This window comes from Denticeps clupeoides, chromosome 9, assembly GCF_900700375.1.
Source record: "Denticeps clupeoides chromosome 9, fDenClu1.1, whole genome shotgun sequence".
Taxonomy (NCBI): Eukaryota; Metazoa; Chordata; class Actinopteri; order Clupeiformes; family Denticipitidae; genus Denticeps; species Denticeps clupeoides.
The window spans coordinates 13,164,625-13,190,958 of NC_041715.1; the positions used below are offsets into that span (position 1 = coordinate 13,164,625).

Below are 26,334 nucleotides of genomic sequence, written 5' to 3' on the forward strand. Positions count from 1 at the left end.
CATTTGTACTGTATATTTGTACAGGGTTGGGGGTTGCTGGTCATATATAATATTTTTGGTGTTGTAATGGGCGACTGCTGGAGTTCAACTTTGACAGCACCATGATTGCACAGAGAGGTTTTAGCTGTCTTTGATCTGATGGCTATTGTTGCACTTCTCAAGGTCACAGTCACAAGGGAATTCCAGCGGACTCCAGACCTCCTTGTTTTTTTGTTTTTTTTTGCCATTGAGGTCTATTTAAAATGAATGGCAATGAATCCACCCACAGCGCCTCGTCGGAGGATGCCTCCGGGGCTCCAAATTACCTTCCCACATCTGCCACCGTTCTGCACGGCTGACCCCCAGGAGAAGGGCTGACTGGATTGATTAGAGCCCCTAACAGAAACGATGATGTGCTTAAGCGGAGATGATGGAGAATGTCCCTGCAATAGATCATGCTGTCAATCCACCGCTGATGCCCTGCATGCAAATATCAGATATTGTGTTGCATGAAGAATGGAGGGAAAATTTGGAGCATTGGCATCCTTTGCCCTCCAAATATAGAGATGTTAATTCATACATATGACTAAAATTCAATACTGAATGCCCAGCCAGTTGGCAGTTGTACAGCACATGATATCAATGGACTGTAAAAAAAATTTTTTTTGAAACATCAAATTTGATGCTGAGAATGATTAATTATCTTTTAACAATTGATCAGCACTTCTTATCAATATTTTAAAGAAAGCCTAATCATAGTTTAATTATACACATATCTATTTGCACTTAGCCCTGGAACAAATTAATATAATTTGCAGACAATTATGTTATTATTATTATTATTATTTGTATTATTGTTATTATTATATAATTTCTTGGCATGAAGGAGAAGTTGTCATGCAGAAAAACTATGAAAGGGGATTAAAATATACATTTTCTGCTTATAGAGATTAATACAAATTATGTAAAATAATTGCAATTTCCAACTTCCATATATATTGAACGTAGCATTAAGTTCATAGGGCAGCGCTTGTACTCTTACAACTGGCTTTGATTTTTATTATTTATATTTTTTAACACTAAATAGAATCAATTGATTAATAATTGTTAGTTGTGGCACTCAGTTTATTTTTTTCCTGGCAGGTTTCACTTCCCGTATTTATTCATTTATTTTTCCATTTAGGTTTCCATGTTGATCCTTGTCCTTGACCTTGTGCTGTATGTTCTCGTGCATGCGGTAGGATCTCCTGTTCATTAGAACTCCGCTGTGCTCTATGGTCCAACTGTTGTGCTGTTAAACAAAGGTAAAACAGATCAGTGTTCCTGGAGCACGTAATCACCTTAAAACCCCAATTTTATCTCAATTGTATAATACAGTCCCACCGGCATTACATTTTTTTATTTTTTTTTACATTTTCAACTAGGAAACGCACACACACATTAAAAGCACAAGGATTTTGCCTCAGTGATTTGAATGAGCTGGTAAATATTTGAGAGGCTGTAGAGGAGCGGAGAGCAGGGAATGAAAGCGAAGTGTAGAGCATGACGCAGGGGTTTTTATATATTTAATGACTGCTGTGGGGCGTGAGATGCCAGAGAGATGCAGTGTTTATCCAAGAACGCTGACTGTGTACTGCGGCAACACGTGAGCACTACACATTCCCAGCGCATCCGCGGCACATAAATATCACCGCAGAAGATAAATATTGCCACAGCCAAAGCACTCAGCTTCCTCAGTCTTCCGAGGAGCACTGGAGGGCATAAAACAGGCCAAGGTGGACCCCATTTACCACACCTTTACATCATTCAGCCGTCCTACCGCACGGCCAATTGCTATCAGTGGGCCTCCACATCACTGCCTGTCGTTAAGGTTTAATGCCATGTGTCTAAAAAGTGATTTGCGGAGGGGAACAGCTGAAATGTGAATGCAGACGGACTGATGGATGGAGTGGTTCGTCAGGAGAGCTGGGTGGAGCCCAGCCCAGCGCCCCTCAGGGTTTCGACGAGGGCCAAGTGTTTAACGTAGTGGGAAATGAAGAGACCGCCTGGCTGCTGTTTTTGTTGTTGGCCCCCGGAACGGGGACAGGCGAAGAGCTGCTGCCCGACCCCCCTTCTCTGCTTCTATTTCTATCTGTCTCTCAGACATTATTCAGGAGTTACAAAGCAGCGTGTTGTTTTCATGGCCCGCGGAAGTGGCTGTGTTTGCTTTGGAGAGCGGCAGCCAGATGGAAAGATGGTGCGATGGCACCGAGCCTGGTGGCCTCTCAGTGAAACCAGGGGATTTTAGAGAGATGGTTAACACACAAGGTCTTGCTTAGGTCTCGACTAAGAGTAGTGAATCAATTAGGGCGAAGCCTTCAGATCGTTACCGTGTTGAAAGGTGAAAATCTCCTGAAAGGGCTTTACGCTGAAAGGGCTTGCCGTTTTTGGGACGTTCAGTGCCCTCTTTATCTTGTTAGGAATCTGTCCTAGTTGAAGAACAATAGCCTTGTCATGTCATACTAACATCACTAGGCTTGACAGTAGGTCATTTATCTTACTCAATCACTCACTAACTATAACAGTTTAATCCATATCAAGGTCGCAGGTACCGGAGCCCGTCAAGGGCGAGTGGACCCACGCCCACCACAGGACGCACACACCATTCTGTATCACACAAAACACCAGTATGGGACTGGTCAGAACAAGAGAAACGTCCCTTTTTGTCAATAATTCCTGTCATCCAGAACACTGCGTTTATGAGTTTAAATTAGGAGGAGCCCATGAGAATGATTGACAGCTTTGTCATTAAACCTGCTATTGTCAACGTCACATGGGACGAAACACTGCAGACGTCACATGGGACGAAACACCTTCCTTGCAGGTATTGCATCTCTGTCGGGTAGATGGCCTCACCTAGCCAGGTGTAAAACAATCCCTCCCCCAAATAGTTGCTGTCAGGAGCCTGGCACTCAGTTCCTCTTTCCTGTTCTCCTGGCCTACTTAAAACACAAGTGCTGTAACTCAAGCCTGGATGCCTGAATGGCTTCTGCGTGGGAAAGAACGTGGAATGCATTGTTCCGCAGAAGCACTGCACAGAGGATTGAAGCTGTTATTTTTTCTACCCTCACATCTCAACTATAGCAGGTTTAACATGTCATCCTGCTCCTCACAGCTGGGCCTTTTGCCTGAAAAACTTGTTATACACCGATTTTGGAGGGATCTGGCCACCACTACCTTTCAACACTTGAAAACCAATAATTAGCTTATGCTGATTTAAGGGGATTCAAAATTGAACAGATGGGGGAAACATGTGTTGTAAGAACTGTTAATTAAATTTTGGCAAGTCTAAACTATTGGTGAGCAACATGCAATAATCAAAGCATTACTCAGGTCACTGTGTAGGTCATTGTGCGATGTCCAAATTGCAAGACCAAAATGGACACTCATACATACAACACCAACTGATTCTGATACTTCATCATAGTGGTGCTTACTCCCTTATGATCAGCTTCCATTTTGCACCCAAGCCCTTTCATCTTATGGGAAGTTCAGCCCGTCGTGTCCCTTGGGGTCTCATCAGAGCTCAGGTGGCACTGCAGGTACCCGCCCTTGGCCCTTTACCGCAGCTCGCGGGTTGCAGCAAACTCCAGCTGTGATGGCCAGCTGGCTGGCCCATGTCGACTTGGCTCCCCCCCAGAGGCCTGACCCAGATTCGCCACCCTACTGGGGCAGAGTTGAGAGCAGAAAACGCAGCGCAAACAAACAACCTGAATCTGTCACACACAGGTGACCCATCCTGGGAAGTGAATTTAGGATTTTAGGTCTTAGAGAGAAGTGTGTGTCTATATATATAGAGCCCTTGCCTTCTGAGAGAGCTTAATATGCAAGGAAGCAGGGAGTCTCAACCACCACCAGACCCTGGAGTATGTTGGAACCAGGACTCCCATTATGTCTATGTGCTATGAGCTGCTGTGAAATTTGCATTACATTTACATTTTATGGCATTCATCAGACCCCCTTAAAATCACAGACTTACAATCTGTAGTTACAGGGACAGTTCCCCTGGAGACACTCAGGGTCTTGCTCAGGGACACAATGGTAGTAAAGTAGGATTTGAATCTGGGTCTTCTGGTTCATAGTTGAGAGTGTTACCCAGTACTAACACCTTATGCAACTTTTAATGGCCGTGAAGGTCTTTTATAAGTGTTAGTGTTGTTGGAGTTTCCCTTCATTCCTCATTACCGTTCCTATTCGTGGTGAATTGTTCGGCTGCCTGGACCCACTGGTATTTTGTTTTAGCAAGCAACAAGATGCCCTCTGGCCTCACTGCTTGCCAAGAACCCAAATGGGCCACTTCAAAGTGGGAAATGTCTGAGACGGCAACAAAGACAGCATCTTAGATATCAGAGATTGTATATTTTGGAGTTCATCAAACAAGACATGGGTCTTTGTTAACGCTTATCTTCCCCTAACCCACTCCCTCCTGTGAAATTCCAATTAAGACCACTTAGTATTTAGTGGGAATTATGTGTACAGTTGGTGTTGGCTTGTGAGTTGGCGGAGGTCCTTTGCTAATGACTTTGGCGGGTGAGAACGGAGTGCCTGTCCGGAGATCTCCTGGCAGGTTGCTTTTGAGGGCCGACGAGAGCACAAGTAGCCTTTAAACACTCTCCATACTTCCGACCCCGCCGGAGAGCCCCTCCTCTTCTCAAACCACCCCCAACGATTTTATAGCGCCAGGACGGCCATCCATCACTCTGCATGCACTGCAGTGTGTGCCGCCGTTGTGTGTGAGGGCTCTTTGTGCTGGTGGCGGCCCGGGCTTGAGGACAAAACATTCCTCTGCCTGCTTCCTTTTATGAGGCTTGTCCACGATCACTGCCACGATAAATATTTAAATCCCCGCATGCCAGCTGCAATGGGGGATATTATAACAGAGGCTTCGGAGGATATAAGCCAGGCATGTTTTAAATATGTTTAAATATCCCAACAACTCTCGTTAGCGGAAGTTCATGCGCCGCGCCGAACCGCAGGAATTCCGCTTCCTTACTGTTCCCAGCCCTCAATCAGTGGAGTCAGCAGACTTCTGTTTCTGTTAGAGAAGACTTTTCATGCCATAATGTTGTCCTTGTCTCCTCACCACTTTACGCAGTAGTTTCTCTGGAGCAGGAGCAGGGTAGTCAAGGTTAATTCCACATCTAGTGTTTTTCGATCTGGTTGTCCTTCAATCTGGCAGTTTCTGTCTGCTCAGAGATGGACTCTTACCCGGGGCCTGATGATTGACAGCCTGCACCCTTGTCAAGGACCGCGGTACCTATGGGCGCTGGATGAGACCTTTATTGCCCCCTTCAGGCCAGACGCAGAACTGCTTCCATGTGACATGCTGCAAGACATGCTCCGGTAGGGGAAGCAGGTGTATGTATTTTTTTTTCCTTTTTTTTGAGTTCTCACACTCTCTGTCTCCCCCCCCCTCCCCCCCCCCCCCCCCCCCCCCCCCCCCCCACCTCTGTTTGATTTGTTCTGTCTGTTTGGGTGATTTAGGTCCTCAGCTATTGAATGCCTGCTCTGTGTTTGAACAGAATATGGCCAGGGTGTTTACATTTCTGTCTGCGGGCTCGGCGCTTCGAACGACGCCGTTCGGCAACGTGATACTTCACAATGCTCTCCGCCACTCTGCTGCTGCAAACAGCCCTGAGCAGTATCAGCCCTGCGGCCCAAATCCAGATGCGGGAGGTGATGACAGACGATGAATGTGGACGTGCAAACCTCCCATAATTATTGGGGGGCAAAGATGGGGAGGAACAAAGCTCATTATCACTCCCGATTCCACAGCGAGTGTCGGCACGCCTGCCGATTGAACAGTGTAACAGTAAACGAGACCTCCATGGAGGATACACCTCATTTTAACTAATGACCCTCCAGGCACAATAATATGCGAGACAGTAACCCATGTCGCCACTTGTGGTAGGAACTGGCTAATTGTGATAGTGAAACATCAACTGTTTAAGCTTACAAAGGCAGTTTATGGCGTTCTACGCGACACAACCGCTTCTCATTAGTTTGTTTGGCCCTTTTGGCCATTTGCAACCTTTAAACAACCCGTTCTTTGGCTTTTCAATGTTATATCCATTCTTTCATGAATCATTCTTCTAAACCTGCCGGTCCAGTACAGGCCCAATGGTGTGAAGCTGCATGCCATTTCCCCCAGTGGACATAAATCATCTCGCGGACTGCGGAACGTGCAGCGCCCTTGCAACAAAAGGCCACACATTTAGCTGGCGTACCGAGAGGAAGTCTGCAAAGTGCCATCCTAAACATCTGGTGTCGTTGAAGGGACTTATTATGGAACGTGCGCAGCCAGATTTTAGTTCCCTGCCATCTAAATCTAATTATGAGTCTTTCACCTTGAGTGAAGGGACTGGTGCCAAGAAACAAATTAGGAGGTAAACACTCTCACCACACTACCAAAACAAGTGATTACCTGTGTGTCCCCATTGGGCTGCTGCTGAGGGAAATCTGGAACAGAGATGGAATCGCAGAACCTTTCGGACGTCCTGAAATGCAAGGGCTCCACCATGTGGCGCAGTCGTGGCTGCTGATTCCTCAGAACGATTTACAGAGAGAAGCATTAGCTGGAGCCTGCTGACTTCTTTTTAAAGGTCAGGCCTGACATCAGGTGAAGGCTACTCATTACTCACAACAATTATATTTGCCTTTAGGTCACTGACTAACTAGGGCCTTGTAGTTTGGTGGTTCATTACCTTAGAGCATATGGCGGAGGCAAAAACATCATCGTTTCCACTGTAATGACCGGCGACATTCACCTTTACCCTGTTGAGGAGGTTCTGAAGGTGAGGTAGTGTACAGAGGGCACACCGTGGCTGTGATAGGTAACTTCGTTCATTATGAGTATTATGAGTATGTGCCACATCCTGTAAGTACAGTTGTGCGCTGTGGCTGCTGGGCCACCGTTGCTCTGAATAGGACCAGTCACGCTGGCCAGTCCAAACAAACTGACTTATCCAGTGTTCCTCAGGCGAGCGAGACACTGGGAGCTTGCACGGGCCGAGCGGATCACGAGAATTAATGAGGGCAGAGCCCGTCGTTACACAACCAAGTGGCTGGGCCAGCAGAGGGATGTGCATAGGTCATAGATCAAGTGAACTGCATACAAAGGTCCATGTCTTGTTTGTTCATAGAGCATTAAAACCATTTAAAAATAGATGATATGCTGCCTTCCAAAACTTAAAGGGCAGCGGTGGCCTAGCGGGTAAGGTAACCTGTAATCACTTCAAATCCCTGACCGCTGAGGTACCAGGGTGCCACTGAGCAAGATACCGTCCCAGCAACCTGCTCCCCGGGCACCTGTCATGGCTGCCCACTTCACTTTCACTGTCTTCTTTGCAACATGATATTGTAAATGAAAGTAATAAAAGTAATAAAACATATTTTAAGTATGCAGCATGTCAGAGATTGTTATAAATTCCCAGTGTATTGGAAATATTTTAAGTGAGGCAACCCTCTTCCGAATGGGTAGTGAAGGAGACATCGAAGTGTCAGTGGAAACAGACAAATGATGAGACAATATACAGAAATAAAACAAACAGTTTCACTCATATTCAGTCAGTTGGGCATAAAATTGGGCAAATGAAAATCAGAACACAGTGGCTTATGAAAAGAGAAAATATGAGTAGTCTGAGGGAGATGTCAGAGTTTGTATGGAAATAAAAAAAATGACATTAATTAATAAGAAAAGGGAGAATAAGAAATGCATTCATGAGGAGGGATTTGTTTTTTCCTATGAATAAATTTGTTTCAGTTATAGGTGGGATTTGTAGAGCAGAATTTGTCAGTCCTTGTATAATACACAACAACCACAACAATATTTTATTAATTTTGAAAACTACTTTTGAAAATTAGTCAAATGTATAATAATAACAACGAGAGTCATATGTCAACTTCTGTGAGGCTGTTGCCAGCAGTCATAAATACAGTCTGTCGAGCTACTGTGCAGCGCCTGAAGTCAGCTCTGATGTCGGGGATCTCCATTCTTCTCTCATTTTTAAGTGAAGTGATTGTCACACGTGATACACAGCAGCACAGCACACAGTGCACACAGTGAAATTTGTCCTCTGCATTTAACACATTTAACTGCATTTAACCCATCACCCCATTTTGGCTTTTGTCTTCTTTTTATGCCCCTTGTCCATTTTTGTTTTCTTTGCCACAATAATAACTATCCTCACCGCTTCTCTTATCCCTCCAGGATGTCTCTTTCGCTCAGTGTTTTTATTGAGGAGTTTTACTGTGTTGAACATGGATATGTCCCTAGTGGTCTTTTCTGGGGATGCACGCGTCTTCTAGCATATTTAGCTTGGCCTGTGGTTCTTCTTTGAAGGAAATCCTTTGTTAAGGATTTTAAGAGGTGGGATTACGATCTCACGTTGCTTTTTATGGATGTTGTTTTTTAGGCCTGCAACTAACCATGAGCCCCCCGAAGGCAGCCACAGAATTTGCAGTGAAGGACCCATATTCTGTCTGCTACTGATTCTGGACTTGTCCTCTGGGGTCCTGTCTGGGGTTTTTCATAATATCAAAACTTATGTAGGTTTTTCTTGTTATTGGAATATAAATTCAGCTTTGCCTGTTATATATGAGCTGGCACCTTCACAACTGACCAGGGAGAAGATATAGATGGGAAAAACAATAGTCCTGGTGCATGACAGAGGGGGAAAATGCTTCAGAATCTTTCAGCTATGTGGTAAACTTCCAAGTTTTCACAAGCCCAATAAACTCTTGGCTTCTCTGCTGTGAAAGAAATACTGTTAACTGGAAGCAGGCAGGCAGCATAATGAAATGGGAAGTTTTGCGCGGGGTTCCTTACATGACAAATGATAGATGACCGTTAGATGACAAATTAACCAAGGAGGAAAATCCACAGAGGAGTTGATCAATACCCTAATCTGGCCATTGAGAATTTTTTTGATTGCTTTGGCATGAGTACAGCCAGCTGACATAGCCTATAAATTTTTGGTGGAGAAGGGATGTGCTGCAGCTGATTGTGGTTTATCATTCTCTTTTACAGGTGATTGAAACCACAGGAACCTCCAAAACTGACTGGCTGAAGGACACGCAGGTCGGTCTCTTTACAGTCTAAATCTTTTACACCTGTTTGCAATTTATTCACTTCCCTGCATTTTATTGCCCATGTTTCCATATTAATGTGACTCTGAGAGCATTTGGTTCCAGTTAAGCTTTCTGTTCATTCATGTTCCATCAGCTTTAAGATAATAAGAGCTGGTAATACCTCTCAACTTGTCTGCTAAGTCATGCATTTGATCCACAACAGTTAAATAGGGCATCCAAGGTGAACATGCAGTATGACGTGAGACCAATAGGGGGTAGTGATGTCCTCAACTTTGGCATGAGAGCACTTAAAGTGAAGTGATGTCATTGTGATGTACAGCACACGGTGCACACAGTGAAATGTGTCCTCTGCATTTAACCCATCACCCTTAGTGAGCAGTGGGCAGCCATGACTGGTGCCCGTGGAGCAGTGTGTGTGGACGGTGCTTTGCTCAGTGGTACCCCAGTTCGAACCGGCTTGGTTTCAAGGTATTCAAAACAGGATTGCAATCCTACAATGATTGCTAATGTTTGTTTAAAGAACTTAATCACTAAAGCTTATTCTCCATACTGACCACCGTGTCACCCCATCAATGTTATCTGGCTTTGCCATCCCTGAGCACAAGGCAATCTAAATTCAGAGTGTTGTCATCAGTGGTTACCACTGTCTGAATAAAATATTTTAATAACCAATATATTTATCTGCTAACTACTGCACCTTAATTTTTACTTTCGTGTAAAATCAAAATGTTAAGCACTTTGATCTGAAGCTCACGTTTTATTGTTATTGGGTGTTTTATTATGAAAAAACTGAAGGTCAAAAATAGCTCCTATTTCTCCTTTAGCTGGTAATGCTCAAGTGGTGATTGTGATGATTGTGTTACACGTTTAATGATACATTGTAATATTAGCATATTAATGGTGTCAGGGGTCCTGTTAGCAATAGGCATGAGATGCTGTTTCCTTCTTCGTTGTTGAATTATTAATCATTCTAGGTAAAGATAAAGACCTGGAAAGAGTTCAACTGAAAGCCAAACGACTGAAAATATTGTGTATGCAGAAAGTGTCCACAAGGTGGCAGCCGAGACTTGGGTTTCATTTTTTTTTTGTTTATTTTTTATTTCAGTCAATGCGGGTGATTGGCGAATTTCTATAACATTTACATACAACAAACAATTTAAAACATTAAAATAAAACCATTTTAAAAGCTTTTGAAGCATCATGCTTTAAAAAAATATATGTAATGCCCAAAGAAACTAATTAGGATCTACTTTCAATGTTGTCTCTGCAACAGGGAGATCAGCAAGTGTCCTGATCTCTCTGATGCTCCACCCAGCAACCCTGGAAGAGGGTTTGTTTATTTATTTATTTATTTGTTTGTTTGTTTGTTTGTTTGTTTATTCATTGTCATTTCCTGATGCCGTTTGTTGTCTTCTCATCTGGTCATGCTGTCAATCTTCTACACATGGGGGTGAGCAGAACTGCCACAGAGCTCAGCTTCATTCGAACTCAAAGAACAGGACCCAGTGCCTTTATTCCTCTATGCTGTTATATTCGCCCTTGCTGTTACTGATAGTGCTGTTTACAGGGATATTTCTATCTAATCTAAGATTATTTTCACAATCAGAGTTTCAGAATTCGTGAAGGATGTGTTTGTTCTGTCACTCATAAAATCAGTCCTGTCTTAATAATATTGTTTGTCCCTGGTCATAAAACTACAGTTTTTGGCATAATGGTGTATGTGTGTAAACCAAAACAGTTAGTGGTGAGACTTTGAATATGAGAAGACTCCTCATACATAAAGGTAAGGATACGGGGAGAGAGAGAGAGAGAGAGAGAGAGAGAGAGAGAGAGGGAGAGCTGAAATGAAAGAAGGCTGGCCACCTTCTCCGTTCCCCCCACATTCCTCTCCCTCTCTCTTCCGAGCAAAGTGAGGGGAGGGTGTTGAGTCGGCAGCCACACGTGTGTGAGCAGGAGAGCTGTGAGCGATAGAGAGAGGGGCAGCTCGCACCTTCGGTGGGCTTCACAGGAAGAGTCCGGCTCAGCACCGCACAGCCGCCCCACATGGCCCTGTTTGTGGACGGTGCCCAGAACATGGGGGCCTACTACTGCCTGATGAGGACCAAGTTCAAGAGGAGACGCAAGAAACGCTCCGAGCGCAAAGGTAGCTCTCTTATCTCGGCACACTCTGGCTAGGACGCCCATGTGTAGATTCTGGAGGTTTTGCATGAGCTGCCATACAGTTCACATTTTTTCTTAATTGTTGTCTCCTTCAGTAAACTCCAGTTCAGTGGTCCTTTATCTAGAGGACAGACCAGTGGAACTGCGGGAAGGTTCAGGTCCCTTAATGTTCCCCCACGGGTGCCTGATTAATTGTCACGGTGGTTAGTGTTTATAGGAGGTCCCGAAGCATTTCTTCAGAACGTTCTTCAGGCCATTTTTTTGGACTGATTTCCACGTTTTGTCTGCTTCAAAGGGAGATGTTTTTTATTCCAGCTAAATTCCAACTGGAACCCTCCGCTCAGGTTGACAATTTTATACTGTCACGAGTGGTTTATTTTGTTTATGTTGGTGTCACTGTATGTGTGGTTTTCCTCATGTTTGCTGTGTGTGTGTGTACATTTTGACAGCGCCAGGGATTAGCCACGGTAAAAAAGAAGTGGTAATTACTGAGGTGTTCTTTGACAGAGGAGGTATTAGCCAAACATTTATCATCCCTTTGATATAGTTATTTTTTTATTTCTCTAATTTTGCTATGATATTGGAGGCGAGACCTCCACACCCCGAAAATCCCACTCTGCTGAGGATGCAGTTTCACTATCCAGCCTTCACTACCCGCCTATAATGCTGCATGGCAACTTAAGACAACTTTGTTGTGAAATAAAAAAAAAAAAGAGAAGTGTCTCTCTCTTTCTCCTCCCCTGATTAAGTGTGTGTGTGTGTGTGTGTGTGCGTTAGTGCCCCAGCCTGGGCTTCGGCTTCCGTGGGCTTTGTGTCAGTCAGCCTCCCGCTACAGCAGCTTGTGTGATATTTACGCAGCGAGCGGCCTGTCCGGGTGGGCTTTTGGGGGGGTGCTTAGTCTGGCTCTGGCACGCTGGCTGCTGTAATGGAGAGCCGAGCTTCTCTAATGGGCCGTTGAGGCGATATGAAGAGCGGACAGCGGTGTTCTGCACGGCCAGCAGATTCAATGGAATGAGCTGACAGAACGGGAGATGAAATATGAAATACGATGTAATGACAGACAGAATACACTCTGTGCGCCGTCTGAGTGGCACACTGATGTGACTTATGTGTTTGTGTGCATGCACGCACAAACACACATACACGCACACACACGATCCTTTGTTGGCAGTGTTCACAGTGCATCAGTGCACTGCGGCTGTTGATGGATTTAGGCAATGCAGTTGTAAAATTCTGGCAGGAGCAATAAAATATTGAGTCACAGATACAGGATAATTCGGGAATTTAATATGTATGAAAAATTGATAACATACAAATGGATCCTACAGGTGCTCTCTAGTTTGAGACTAGCCTCACTTATGTCAGATTCTCTTTGTGTTGAGAGTGGTTAGATGAATTTTTGTAACAGAGAAAACCTGCCTCAAACCTATAAAACCCATAACATTTGTGTTGTTGACAGGAAACGTCTGAAAAGGTCATAAAAGAGATACTCGACACAGACAGAAAACCAGACGTAAGAGCTAAACACATTAGGCCCTGTTGTTACATTTATATTTAAATTTACGGCATTATCCAGAGCAAGTATCCAGAACAGAGTAGTGACAGGGACCGTGCCCCTGTAGCAACTTAGGGTTAAATGCCTTGCTCTGGGACACTATGATAGAACGTGGGATTTGAACCTTGGTCTTCTGGTTCATAACCGAGTGTCTTTGCAGGTCTTTAATGAGTTTTGATCATCCAGAATGAGGAAGTCGGGCCTGTGAGTTATCAATCATTAGACTGCTCCCATTTTAAAGAAATTATATACACCAAGAAAATTATACACCAACAAAAATGGTAGTTAGTTTCTATCCTTCAAGAAACAGATAACTACAAAGGTGTTTTTATGTATTGAATACGCAGAAATAAAAAATAATGCAGAAGCCAGAGTTAACATAACACAGAACTTCACCGGTTATACCATGTACATTTATTAGTGCTCTCAACATTGATTCATTAATTTTTGATTTTTCTGAAAACCTTAATGCATTTATTTTGATTGATCATATACACTGATCTAAACATCTTCTCATAATTCCAGTACATATATTTTCACTTAATTTGCTCTTGAAAAGCAGGTCTGCCTAACAGCAGCAGAAATACATTTTGAGTCGGCATATGTAGCTGCATGCGGTTGTTGGATTGCTGCAGATGTAGACCTTTTAAGTATGTAAATATGTATCTAATAAACTGGCTGAAGGCTGCGACAGCATAGAAACCCGCGATGGGCTGTGCAGAAAGCCTGGTCTGAAGGTTAAGTGAAGTTTGATACTTCCGTATGCTGCTCTTAATGAGTCCCGCTTTTGCTCTGTCTGGAAATTAAGGGCCCATTCCCACTGTGCTCCATTACGACTGTGTTATTCCCCTTTATGGGCCTGCACACATCGTCTTTTATTGTGCGCTGAGTAGAGAGCAGTGTTTACATGTGCATAATGGGAGAAATAAACAGTGCTACCCCGTCATGTGGATGACTTTCCCATTTGGTTGTAATTGTCATAATCTTGCTGCAGGCGGTGAGTAGTGAGACGACAGTCAGAACAGCCTAGAATTAAGGTGCATAATTAGGCTTGATTAGCATTTGGAATAAACGGGTGGCTGGCGGTGCTGGTGTAGTAGTTTTGCGTGTCTTGGCGTCCTCTCATCGGACCACTTTTCACTCTCTTAGCCTCATTAAGTCGAGACATGAGTTTGAATGGCTGCTAATGGCACTGATGGGTAAATAACTAGTAAAACAAACAGATTTCCCCACCCACCACTGCTTAGCCATTATCATAAAAAGTTTCTAATCAGACAAGCTCAAACATTTAAACATTTAATTTTTAAAGCGTGATCATAAGACCATGAAAAATGCACTTTATGACAATACAATTAAATAATAAATAAGCAAATTTATTTGTCCTAGTGTTCTCTCTCTCTTGCTAAAAAGAAAGAAAGAAAGACATAAGTAATCATTTTTGGTCCAAACTTTGCGCTCCAGTTCTGCAAAGATTGACAAGTACAGGGAACAAAGCTTTTATTTCAGACAGCTTTGGCAAGTTATTAGAATCAGATTTATAGTTTTCTTTTGCAGGACAAAAATCATGGTACAATTAACACCAAGCCAGGTTAATTGGTGACTCTAAATTGTAGGTATGTGTTTATGTGTATGAGATCCCTGTGGTGGACTGGCACCCCGTCCTGGACTCATAATATCCCGGGATGGCCTCCAGCAGCCATTATCGTGCTGAGGAATAAGCGGCTGTGGAACGTGTGTGAGAGACTTTTCCTGGATCAGCTCTGGGCAGCCGGCTGCTGATAACATGGCCGATCCACACCCTGTACGTGGCCCCACCCCTCCACACACTCTCAGAAGCCCCCTTATCTGCTCCCGACCTTTTCCGGTCCCCCTTCTCTTACCTGTCCATCAAAATTACCTTCAAAACAGGTAATAACAGAACTATGGAATGTGAAATTCAACTTTTCTCTTAGTCTCTCACACACGGTAATAAACCCAGTGGGGATATTAGAGCAGCTGACCTGGCCTTGAATGGGGAGCACAGTGATGCTCATCTGTTGTGTGTGGCAGGAGCACTCAGGCAGGAATAATAGAGAGAGAGAGAGATACTGATAGAGAGTGAGAGGGAGAGAATGATGAAAAGGAAGAGAGCAAGAAACACACCTGTTGCTCCTGTGTGTGTCTGCTGGTCATACACACACACACACAAACACACACACACTCTCTCCCTCAACCTCATTACACTATTTACAATCACCACTGAAAACAAAAGATAGTAGAAGTTCTGAATGTCCAGAACCTCCTTCGCGGGGAGAGCGCGCCATGCTCTGCTGTGGGAATGTTGGGTGCTTTAGATCTCGGTTCCATCATGTGACTTTGTGACAGGCAATTATGGTGGGACCGCTGTGCCGTTAAGTTTTGTAGACCATGACGTTTCTAATTCAGGCGGGGGTCCGAAACCCTCGCACGCAGTGGGAAAAATGATGAGCGATTGTGTTGATATCAGCTGGTGGTGGAGGGACAGTGTGGGATTAAATGGCAGCTGGACCCGCTGAGACACTAATGCGGTTTTGCTGATTTATCATAAAGAAAAACTCCATCTGAGGCTCTATGCACCTGATGTGTTTACGGTGTAGACACCACTCTCCCACATACGCATATATACATACACACACTTACCCCTGCCAGTCAGGATGGATTGACCGTAATCACAGGAAATTATTGACCATCAGTCCAGTCACCTCCATTTGTCAATTCCAGTGCATTTTGTTTTAAATTAGATTGGACAGAGGACATTCTGGCTCCTTTATGGACAGACCACTGCAAGTTCGTCACAGCATGGATCATTTGTATTATTGCCCATTTGACTGTCTTTTTAACCTGGTTTTCCTGGTCCCCCTTTTGTCTTCATTGATTGTAACATGGAAGCACGTTGTAAGTCACTCTGGACAAGGGCGTCTGCCAAATGCCTTAAATGTAAATGTCTTATGTCACTGTCATCAAAAGCAGGGCGTTAATTAGGCATTATTAATATGTTATTAATATTAGTCAGATCACTTTATAAAATAACAGAACTTTAACAGAGTGCAGCAGTACTACAAAGGAGAGAAATTAAAAAGCATTATTTAAAACAAAGGTAAAGAAAATAACAGGCATTAAAAATAAGCAAAAGAAAGGATCATAATGGATCAAAGGATCATAATAAAAAGTAAAAAATTATAATAAATTAATAAATGTACATTAATAAAATACAGAAATTGTATTCTATATAATTTCTTCTGTTATTATTATTATGCAGCTTTTCATAATTGACATATTGCAATTGATAAAATAGTATATAATAATAAATAGAAATAAAAATAACTATCATGTGATTGAAGTAGAAACCCCAAATGGCAGTGCTGATGAGGGTCACTGCATCTCTGTACCGCTTCTAGATCAGGGTGACTGATCATTGACTTCAGTTGCCCCCTTGTTTCCGTGGTGCTCTCTGGATGCTGTATTTCTAGGTGTGCTGTCGTCATGGTGATCCAGTGGGATGCTGCACCTCCAGCATGTTGACCACATACTTTGTGTCATAAATCAAAGCTGTCACATATTTTTATAGGCCATTCTGAAAATGGGGGTGAGGTTGGCGCGGCCATCCAAATGCCCTTCAAAGCACGGTGCGGCGAATTTATTAACAGTGCAGTGCTGGCCTCGCTCAGCTACATCACACATCCCATCTGCTCCCCAACAAGCCTCCTACCCGCCAACTGCACCCCACTGTTACCCGACTAGAGCCTTGTTTTTGGTGCACGTTTGTGGAACTGTGGAACCAAATGCTCTGAAACTGTCGACCACAGAAAATTTCTTCTTGCTGCTAAATTTCCTATACTATTCCTAGTCCTATATCTTGCTGCTATATGTAGATCTGAAATTGCTGGTTGCCTAATGTAACATCGCACTTACATGTGACAATGACGTCATAGTGTCTGGAAGGAAAACGTGTGGTAGTTATCTGTATCGTGAAGAACATAAACTAAGAACCATTACAGTGATTTCTGTCACCAAGAACACAATCTTTAATGATGGTTTCAGAGTTTAATATGATTACTGACATTTCTCACTTCCTCATTCTGGACTATTTATACCTGCAACCATCAATACAACATCAATACATGCATAATCATGCTTCTTTCCTATTTTAACTGATTTTTAAAAAAAAAATACTATGTTCTCTGAAACGTACTTGGTGCTGGTGATAAAGAATACATGTGTGTGACTGACACCCACTGAATCACCTAACGACTGCATATATTACAGTCAGAGCAAAACTTTCCTGCACACACAGAAAAGAGCGCTTTCCCGGGTTATCGGTTTTATTCCTTCTCTTAAAAGGGGGACAGGAGCTGTTTTGAACAGGTGCTCCTGTCTTTATTACCCACTACTCATTCATCAGTGGGAACTAGATGCCACTTTGTCTAAGTATCTGCTAGCAGTTTGTCCTAAACACTTTGGAAGGCCTAAAAACCTGTAATTTGTAGTGAAGTGCAATTGGTGTTGGCAGACTAATTCAAATCTGTTAGTGGTCATTAAAGGGCTGAAATTGAATAATGGCATACAGGATCCAGTCGAAGTTTCCATGACGCCGGCCCGAGCAGGCGGTGGCTCTGAGGGCGCTGTAAGGTGGCTGCTCTCATCTCCTCGGCACCCTGGCCCATCAGTTTTAATCAGGCAGATCGGCGATCAGCCCAGCCCGAGGGACCTCTCTTCATTAGGTGCTCTGTGACCCAGTATCTCACGCACGTGTCCATCATTAGGAATGATCACCTGGATCGCCTTTGCTGAATGGGCAGCGGTACAGAAGAGAGTTCTGAGACTGTGGAGCATCACGCTTTCAACATGTAAAAATGTATGTTCTCCGTCCTGTGTAACCCAATTGTGCTCTGATACTTAATCAAAATGTCCTGTTGGTTCTGAGGAAAAACTCATCCTCATTGTGTGTATTGAATTTGGAAGATAATGCCATTCAGCAGTTGGTATTCTTCATTGTTGATTGTTTCCACATGTCAGTTATCAAAGTGATCTAATCATCAATGCATATCATAATTTCTGTGATTATTTTATCCTAAATCGACTCATAAGACTGGATAGAAGAGCCAGATCAGATGTGTGTATTTATTATCTGACTGTGGTGGACCCTCTCCATCTGGGGTGAGTCCCAGGGAGCAGTCCCTCACAAAGGGGTCCGGTATGTGCAAGCCTGATAAGAATGAAATTATTAATGATAGTAAGCGAACAAGAACAGTACATGGAACACTAAAGTTGGTTATTGCCCATAACAAACGAGAATTTACAGCTCCATCATTATAGTGAAAAAAACATTAATGCATATTATCAGTTATCTTGTCAACTTTAATTTTAAGCAAAAGGTAAATTAGGGGATAACTTTTTTATGTTTTTTTTTAAAGAACATGCAGTTATGTGATGCATTGGATCACAAATGAGTCCTTCAGAGGAAAAAAAAAACAAAGGAAACAAAGGAAGGACCCTCCAAATTGGGACAGTCTTACCAGGGTCCTTACATCACATTGAATCAACAAATTTATCATCTGGAGAATTCAGCCCGAAAATTGAGACAAACCGTAGCCATGAAGGCACCCGTACAGCTTTCCCTGATCCACTACACCAGATGCATCTCAAGAAATCGGTGATAAGGAATAAGGAATTAAAGGGTTCAATCAGATATTAGTGCCAGAGAGGCCTGCTCTAAGGGGATCACGTTCCTTCTCTTTTTTTGAGGACTTGAGTCAGTAGTACAGCTGTTGTGAGTGATGCGGAGACCCCGTTTTTCTGGAGGAGCATCCTGACAGAGACAGAGGTGATAATTAGAGCACAGGCTCCGGGGGCATTAGATCCGCCCGGGCCTGACGCACTGTGCCTCTCCGTGGCCCCGGCAGTGACCGGCACATGCATCCATCTGTGTTAGGGCTCATTGTCGAGCGCCGGATTCCCAGCTCTTTTTATTTTTTTTCTTTCTTTCTTTCCCAGGACTCATCCATCTACGCCTGCTTTCGCCCTCTCGTCCTCTTCTCCATTACTTTCTCTCCTCATCCCTCTCACCCCCGCTGTCTCCTGCGACCGCTCATCATTGCTTTTCCCCGTGGTGCAGCCCTCCGCCTCCAGTCTCTGCTGACAGACGGCGGGAGAGACCTGCATATCAGAGATGGAGCAAACCCGTATTTCCCAGCTCGCAGAAGCCATATATTACTGTTTTTCAGATAGGCAAAATAAGAAAACAGATATTGAAGAAGCCAATGTTCAAAAAGTTAATTTAATAACAATTATTAAAAACAAATTATTAAACAAGATAATTGGAGTCCTTTACATTTCTCCAAGGACGTGTCCCAGGCCGCTGGAGGAGCTCCTCCCTGCTGTGACACAGGGTACAAGGCCCCATGTGGGAGGTAATTTCTCTGCCCTAATGGTTTCATCCCCTGCCCTAATTTTTCTATTTCCTGCCCGCGCTATGCCCCTGTCCTTCAGAGGAACCCCTTGATGAGCCCCCATAATGGGTTAGGAGATTGGGCTGAGTTGGCTTTGCAGGGAGCTTCTGTAATTGGAAGCTGATAGGCGAACCTAATTGGAAATGGGCTCTAGCTCATCGCTCGTTTCTTCTGATGCACCCTGAAAGGTGGCTTTGTTTTTGGTACGCCTGCAAATAAGGGGGGACGCATCCTGTTTTGTATCAAATGCATACAGTAATGTGCGGTCATATTCAGTTGTGCCAGCATAGATGTTGCTGTTGTTCTGCTTTGGACACCTAATAATGAAAAGAAAGTCACGCCTCGGAGACAGGAAGTCCAGGCAAAGGCCGTCATCCTCCATCCTGATGACTTTAAGACACCTTAATGCCTTGTGGAAAACTTGAACATCTTAACTCTGGTTTTCAATTGCCATGAAGACACAAATAAAAAATATGTATTATGAAGAGCCACCTCCCGCCTCTGCACTGAGCCACAGATGGAACTGTGTCTCCTTGTACATTTCTGTTGTTGAGGGCAATGGAGCATAAATCCTTAGCTCAGCATGATGGGAGTCTGAAGGCGGGACTATATTTCTCACCCTAAAAGGAGCATTGGGATGACGGTGAAACGATGGAATCCGACTGGATCTTTAAAGTTCTGGAGAGAAGAGCCGTCAGAAGAGGAGTCAGGAGCAGGATGATGTCACAGTGGCCGCTACTTGTCCTTGGTGTACTAAGAGAGCGCCAATGTGTGGCCCCTCCCACGACGTCTTTCTCAGCCACGGAAACGGCTGATTTATGTCCGCTCCTGAGGGCTAACTGATGAAGTGTGCAAGTTTGTCTCTATTGAAGGAAAATGTAACTGCAGATGTTCCTTAGTGCAGCATCTTTGTGAGGACAAAAAATATTTTTAGTGAGTGCTAACAAAGAAGTTGAAGTGATTGTCACATGTGATACACAGCAGCACAGCACACGGTGCACACAGTGAAATTTGTCCTCTGCATTTATCCCATCACCCTGAGTGAGCAGTGGGCAGCCATGACAGGCGCCCGGGGAGCAGTGTGTGGGGACGGTGCTTTGGTCAGTGGCACCTCAGTGGCACCTTAGCGGATCGGGATTCAAACCGGCAACCTCCTAATTACGGGGCCGCTTCCTTAACCACTAGGCCACCACTGCCCCGTTATTAAGCTTTCGTTTATTGCATTTGGTATGACCTTATTAGTGCTTTTAAGTTTCTGTCACTAGACTATTAAAACTATTAGCCCATTTAATTATTATATGCTCGTCTCAGTACTTCCAAAAGAGGTCTGTCTTCAATTGTCATTTGAAGATGCAGTGACTCAGCAGTTGGACATCGAGGAAGACATAGATGCAGGGTTTCAATTTTTGTGTTCAGTATTAGGAAATTTAAGCGGGGTGCACAGTCAGAAATAATAATATTAAATGCCCTTTCAAACATGAAAGTTATGACATTTCGACGTGTTTTTTACATTTATGATTACGGGGCTGCTTCCTTAACCACTAGGCCACCACCAATAGGGCATTACCCTTGGCCAGAGTGACTGTAACTTTGTGCTATTCTGGTTCTGGTGTCTTCTGATTAGGCTACTACCACCATTTTTTGGAACGAAAAAAACTTTCCATTAAAATAACATAAAATTGTACATTATGGATGGAAATGGCTAGTAAGTAATAGAATAGAGGCCTTTGAGTTTCAGTGGAAAATGGTGCAAGTCTGACACTTTTAAAGCTACACTGATTATTAAATCAATTTTTCTTATTAGAGCTGAATGCAGTTATGTTGAATAAAGAGGCAATAAAGACTTGTTGACTGGTTGAATATTGGGTGCATCAGCAAATTCATACTTTTTTTATTGGAAACAATCAAACGGTTAAATTATAGAAAAAATGTTTGAATAACTTGTGGAAAGAATTGAGCATTGTTTATAAAGAATGAAGAACAGTTTTTGCACCTGAGTTTGTATTCACATTCAATCTTTTTTCTTCGGCCCATCTGCAGGTTCATATGGTTCTCTCTCACCGAGCTGTCCACAGAAAGCAATTTCACATAAAACTATCAAATAAAAAAATTCATATCCCCGCCAGACTGTTTCTTTCTCCGCCGGCCAGTCCGCTACATCAGCAGCCCAGTGATGAACAACCGGCTGTCAAATATTAAACTATAAATGTGCCTCTCACCCTGGCCACCTCCAGCCCTGGTCCTGGCATCAGATCTCAGAGCTCAGCACTTCACAAGCTCCCCCTTACTCATGAGGTGAAAATGATGGAGCGAGATTTGAACTTGAAGTTATGAATGTGTTTTTCAAAGGCTTTCATAACTGTTGGTTTCGAACGTCCCACCTTCATATTTAGCTTGGAAATGCTCCTCTGTCCGGTGCCAGTGCTTGAATGATAGTCATGCTTTTAAATGCCACATCCAGTCAACAACACCTCTCACCTTTTCTTTTTGCCGCCTTAAGGAATTCACTGGAGGGGCAGCACACGTCTCAGTACACAATGCTGAATCAGTCACTCTAAATGCAGACCACGTGAGGGGGTCCCGGGGGGCACTGCCCCCTCTGTAATGCCCATCCACAGATCTGCCATGTTCCATTACACGCTGACGCATGTAGAGCAAGCAGCCGCACCGCCACCAGCACTCTATTAGACGAGAGTAATTGTTGGCGAGCCAGCCAGGAGAGCAGCGGCTAGGCTGCATCCACAGTGTTATTTATTTTTTATTAGGCTGCCTATTCGTCCCAGAGCAGACGCTCGTCTCCCTGTTGTTGGTCTGCAGACGCTGCTGCGCACCAGCTTCTTATTATTGATCCGGCTTGTGAGACTGATGGATAGGCTCACATTTTGAAATTATGCCCACGTTTAAACAGGGATTTAAAAAAAAAAAACAGATCATGAGAACAAAAAAAAATTGGTAGTTTAGCAGGAAGCGAACCCATAATCAGAAGGTTACAGGGGTTCAAATCCTGAACTGCCAAGGTGCCACTGAGGTGCCGCTGAGCAAAGTACCGTCCCCACACACTGCTCCCCGGGGCACCTTCCATGGTGATAGGTTAAATACAGTGGACACACATTGTTGTGTGCACCATGTCTTGTGCTGTGTATCACAATGACAATCACTTCACTTTCGCCTCATTTTGTGATAAACTGTGACAACTGCGTTTCAGTGTAAATATTATATTTCATTTCAAAATGAAAAACAGTAAGGACACGGGTTCCAAAACTGCCGCTAATGAGGAAGTGTTGTGTGTGAGAGCTGTCAATCACCAGGTTCCTCTCATTTCAACCCACAGCAACACATTAAATATTTATTTAAATAATGATGGCACCTTTGATCACACACTAGCACACAAAACCCACAGTGGCTAGACATATAGAAACTATAGAAGCTGTTGCCTGAGTGGAGATTTAAAAACGAGGAATATTTTAGTTGGCATTTCCCGATATGCCTGGATGCTTTTGGCGATCTGCTCTAATGTCAAGCCTTGTGAAAGAGCAAGTCAAGCAATAAGTTTTGTATGAACACAACAAGCAGCTTAAAGGTCAGGGTTTTCTGTGCATTTCATTGGTGACAGGGGCTATTAAAGGTAAACTTAAAGACGTGGCAACGCGCCGCTGGGCCTTAGAAGCAAAGTGCTCTGGGCACGGCACCCCTCCATCTGTCCATCAAACGAGTGCGGCACTTTGGGTAAATTACATGGTGGATGCTGCGGTAAGAGGCACTTTAGGTGCAAGAGCCTTTAGAGCCAAGGTTTTAGATTTCCGCAGCAGGTCACTACAGCGTACGCCCAACACATTCAGATGAGCCTCTCCCTGATCAAACTAATGAAAGCAGAAAAGTCGTAGGCGATATTTCTTTCCCTTCACCTGTGCAGAGCACATTTACTTTTGCCAGAATTTAAAGGCAGAGAAGCCATTACATTGAAGCGTAGCAGATATTTCACAGGTGTCTACTGTCCTATATCATTTGTATGCAACGCAGGAGCAGAACATTATCTGCGCAACATCACTAGGCGTCATGAAGATAAATCTCCCAGTCGTTGTACAATAGAAGATGAAAGCAGAGAAGATAGTAGCGCAGTGTGAAATGTTAAGCCTAAACAAAATGCAGGATCGTGGTCTCAGCAGAGAAGCACGTCTCGGGTTGCAGTAAGTTGTTTATGGAGGTCCATACAGAACGAAACCTTTTATTTATTTATTTTGAACACAAATTTACTTTCTCGCATTTGGTATTGACGCAGAATCAATGTTTCTGACATTGCAAGACACACAGCTGCAGAACTAACTGAGACTTCTTTTCCAGTTTATCCATGATCCAAGATATTAATTTAAAGAAAGTGAGATCACAACTTCTGTTATTTTGTGGTATTTTGATGTCTTTGGAAACATATTTTTGTAGAGAAAATTAACCATGATATTGAGATGAAAAGTTGAAATTGCATGTCCTCTTTGCACTTCTGTAAGGAATTCCTCACATTTTTTGTACTTCACTCAACTTGCGCATACTTTGAAAGGACTAATCTTGTGATTTGGAGAGCCTGAACAAATGGATGGATGCACTACACAGTGATTGACACTCCATAATGAAAATCTTTTTATCCTGTTCTGTTATAGGGAAATGCCTGACTGCGTCCTGCCAGTTGCTCGTCAGATCAGTGATCTGATCACATGAATTGGATCTCGTTTTTTTTTTTTGTGACATTTGACAGACATCAAAAAGATGTTGATTGACGTGTTTTGCTTTTTTTTTCAAACACAATCCTACAGAGTGTAGTTTGAATTTTAAGACAGGTGTTGATTTACTTTGTAATTATATGGCTTTTCATGAGGATATCCAGCCAGCCACACAAAACCAAATATGTTGAAGGTAGACGAACATGGACATGGTGTGATGTATTCCACTGAGTAGAAAATGATATGCATTCATTTACATTTACATTTAAGGCATCTGGCAGACGCCCTAATCCAGAGCGATTTACAACGTGTTACCATCGATGAAGTGATCATTCAACCAACAACAACTTTATATTTTAATCTCCAATTGGAATATGCCCTTACATTGGTTGTGTATAGATTGTGTTTTGATTACACTACATGTAGCTGACTTACATCCAGAGTGACATTACATTCAGTAGTTAGTAGGATGGCCGGGAGCAGCTCTTGCCTAGGTGGGGTTTGAACCTGCAATTTGAGGAACTCTCATGACATCATAATCATCATGGTCTTCAGTTTTTAGTAGACCTCATGCAGTAAGTATCATAATCAGCTCTGACCTCACTCCGTCATGATTTTGAGAATTGTGTTTTATTACCCTTGGTCTGTGTTCTGTTAGCTGATAACATAATGTTGACATGACGAAGAGACTCGTGGCTGAAAATGCAGCATCTGATTCTGCCCTTGGCTTCACCAACTGGTTTTTGGGTTAAGTGCTTCCCTCATGTCAAACATTTTCTTCAATAAATAAAGCCCTAAATTGCATACAGTATGTCTCAATGGGCTGTGACAGGCCCTACAGTTGACACCACCATACTTAACCCTTCTGCACACTAGGAAAAACACCACTAAAAAACTAGGAGAGAGAGAGAAAAAATGGCAGAAACCTTGGAAAGGAGTGAAACAGAGATGCACCCCCTTCCAGGGTAGAGTGAGCCTGCAATTTGTGTCAGTGCAGGGTTGGTGATGGTTTGTCCAAGAAAGAAAAGTGTCCATTATAATGCTCCTGGACCATTAGAAGATCCCTGAAGCTGTAGCCATTATGGTTTTGCTGACCCTCTGGTACATTTCATGCTGGGTCATCTTGTCAGAAGCTCATTGCCTGGAATCCGGATCTAGAGCAACTTGGGTGGTTGGGACTGAGTGGATAGGGTATATGCCAGTGTACATGTCAAGTGCACCAATAGCCTTGGTGGACTATCTAGAACAGTCTAGGTGATATGTAACATCATAGTATATTTGTGTTTTAACTGTTATGGAATGTTTGGCAAAAAATATGTCTTTAGCCTGGATTTAAATATTGACCCTGTATCTGAGTTCCAAACATTAGCCCAATGTCCAAAAAAGGCTGTTCCAGGAGCTCTGTAGCAGAAAGCTCGTACACCTGCTGAGAGTGAGTTTGTGAACTCTCAGTAACAGTAAGAGCCCGAAATCTTCTTGTGTAGGGCAGTATTCTGTTAACAAGTCACTCAGGTAATCAGGGACCAGTCTATATTGAACTTTGTATGTTAATAAAATAATCATATAGTCTATGCAAAATATTACTAGCAGGCAATATAGTGAGGACAGAATCGTGTGATGTGTGGAAATGTCCTTGTTCCAATTGGAATTCTGAACTCGTTGGAGTTACTGAGAGATTATGCTGAGCTTCCAATATGTACAGCATTGCAGTAGTCTATTTTTGATATTTTCATATTACATTCTCAAAAGACAAATCACTGTTTATTGTGATTCCCAGGTTTTTGTTGGTTGTACATATGGTGGTAGGAGTCCAATAATATTGACTGATAGATTCCTTCTGCCAGCTTTAGGTCCAAGTTACAATGTTTCAGTCTTTTTTGAGTTTAGTATGAGGAAGTTGTGATTCATCCAGTCTTTAATGTCTTGTAAACAGTTCTCAGTTATTTCTAAATCAATGTCTTCACCACGTCTGGTGGAGATGTATAGTTGTGATTCACCTGCGTAACAGTGGTTGTTGATACTATGTTTCCGAATTATGTTTCCAAGCATATAATTGGTCATAGTATGGATCCTTGGAGTACTATTTTACCAATGCTTTTTCCGAACCTTTGATATTGACAAAAGTGCATCAAGTATGCTGTAAGCCATTGAGCTATAGGATTTTCCCAATAAATGGTAGGTTTGATATCGTCAAGATGAGGCTTTTTTAATGATTGGATTTATAACTGTTTGTTTAAGTAGTGTAGGGACATAGCCAGTGCTTATACATGCACTGATTGGATCCAGTAATTGATCCAGTAATCTCTTTGTTGGTATACTGTCTATGCAGGTT

At 43.1% G+C, this 26,334-nt stretch overlaps 1 protein-coding gene across 5 annotated transcripts in view; it reads left to right on the forward strand.

Moving 5' to 3' along the window:
* The window catches only part of adarb1b (adenosine deaminase RNA specific B1b), a 102,094-nt gene that overhangs the window by 52,768 nt on the left and 22,992 nt on the right, over positions 1-26,334 (forward strand). For 4 of the 5 annotated variants that reach the window (XM_028991355.1, XM_028991354.1, XM_028991356.1 and 1 more), the window contains one exon: positions 9,047-9,097. Coding sequence is in view for 1 of the 5 variants with exons in the window: in XM_028991353.1 (XP_028847186.1) it covers positions 11,152-11,251 (100 nt within the window). In the remaining 4 variants the exon portion in view is untranslated. Of the gene's footprint in view, positions 1-9,046; positions 9,098-11,066; positions 11,252-26,334 lie in introns of those variants that run through there. The other variant, XM_028991353.1, reaches the window with a different exon arrangement.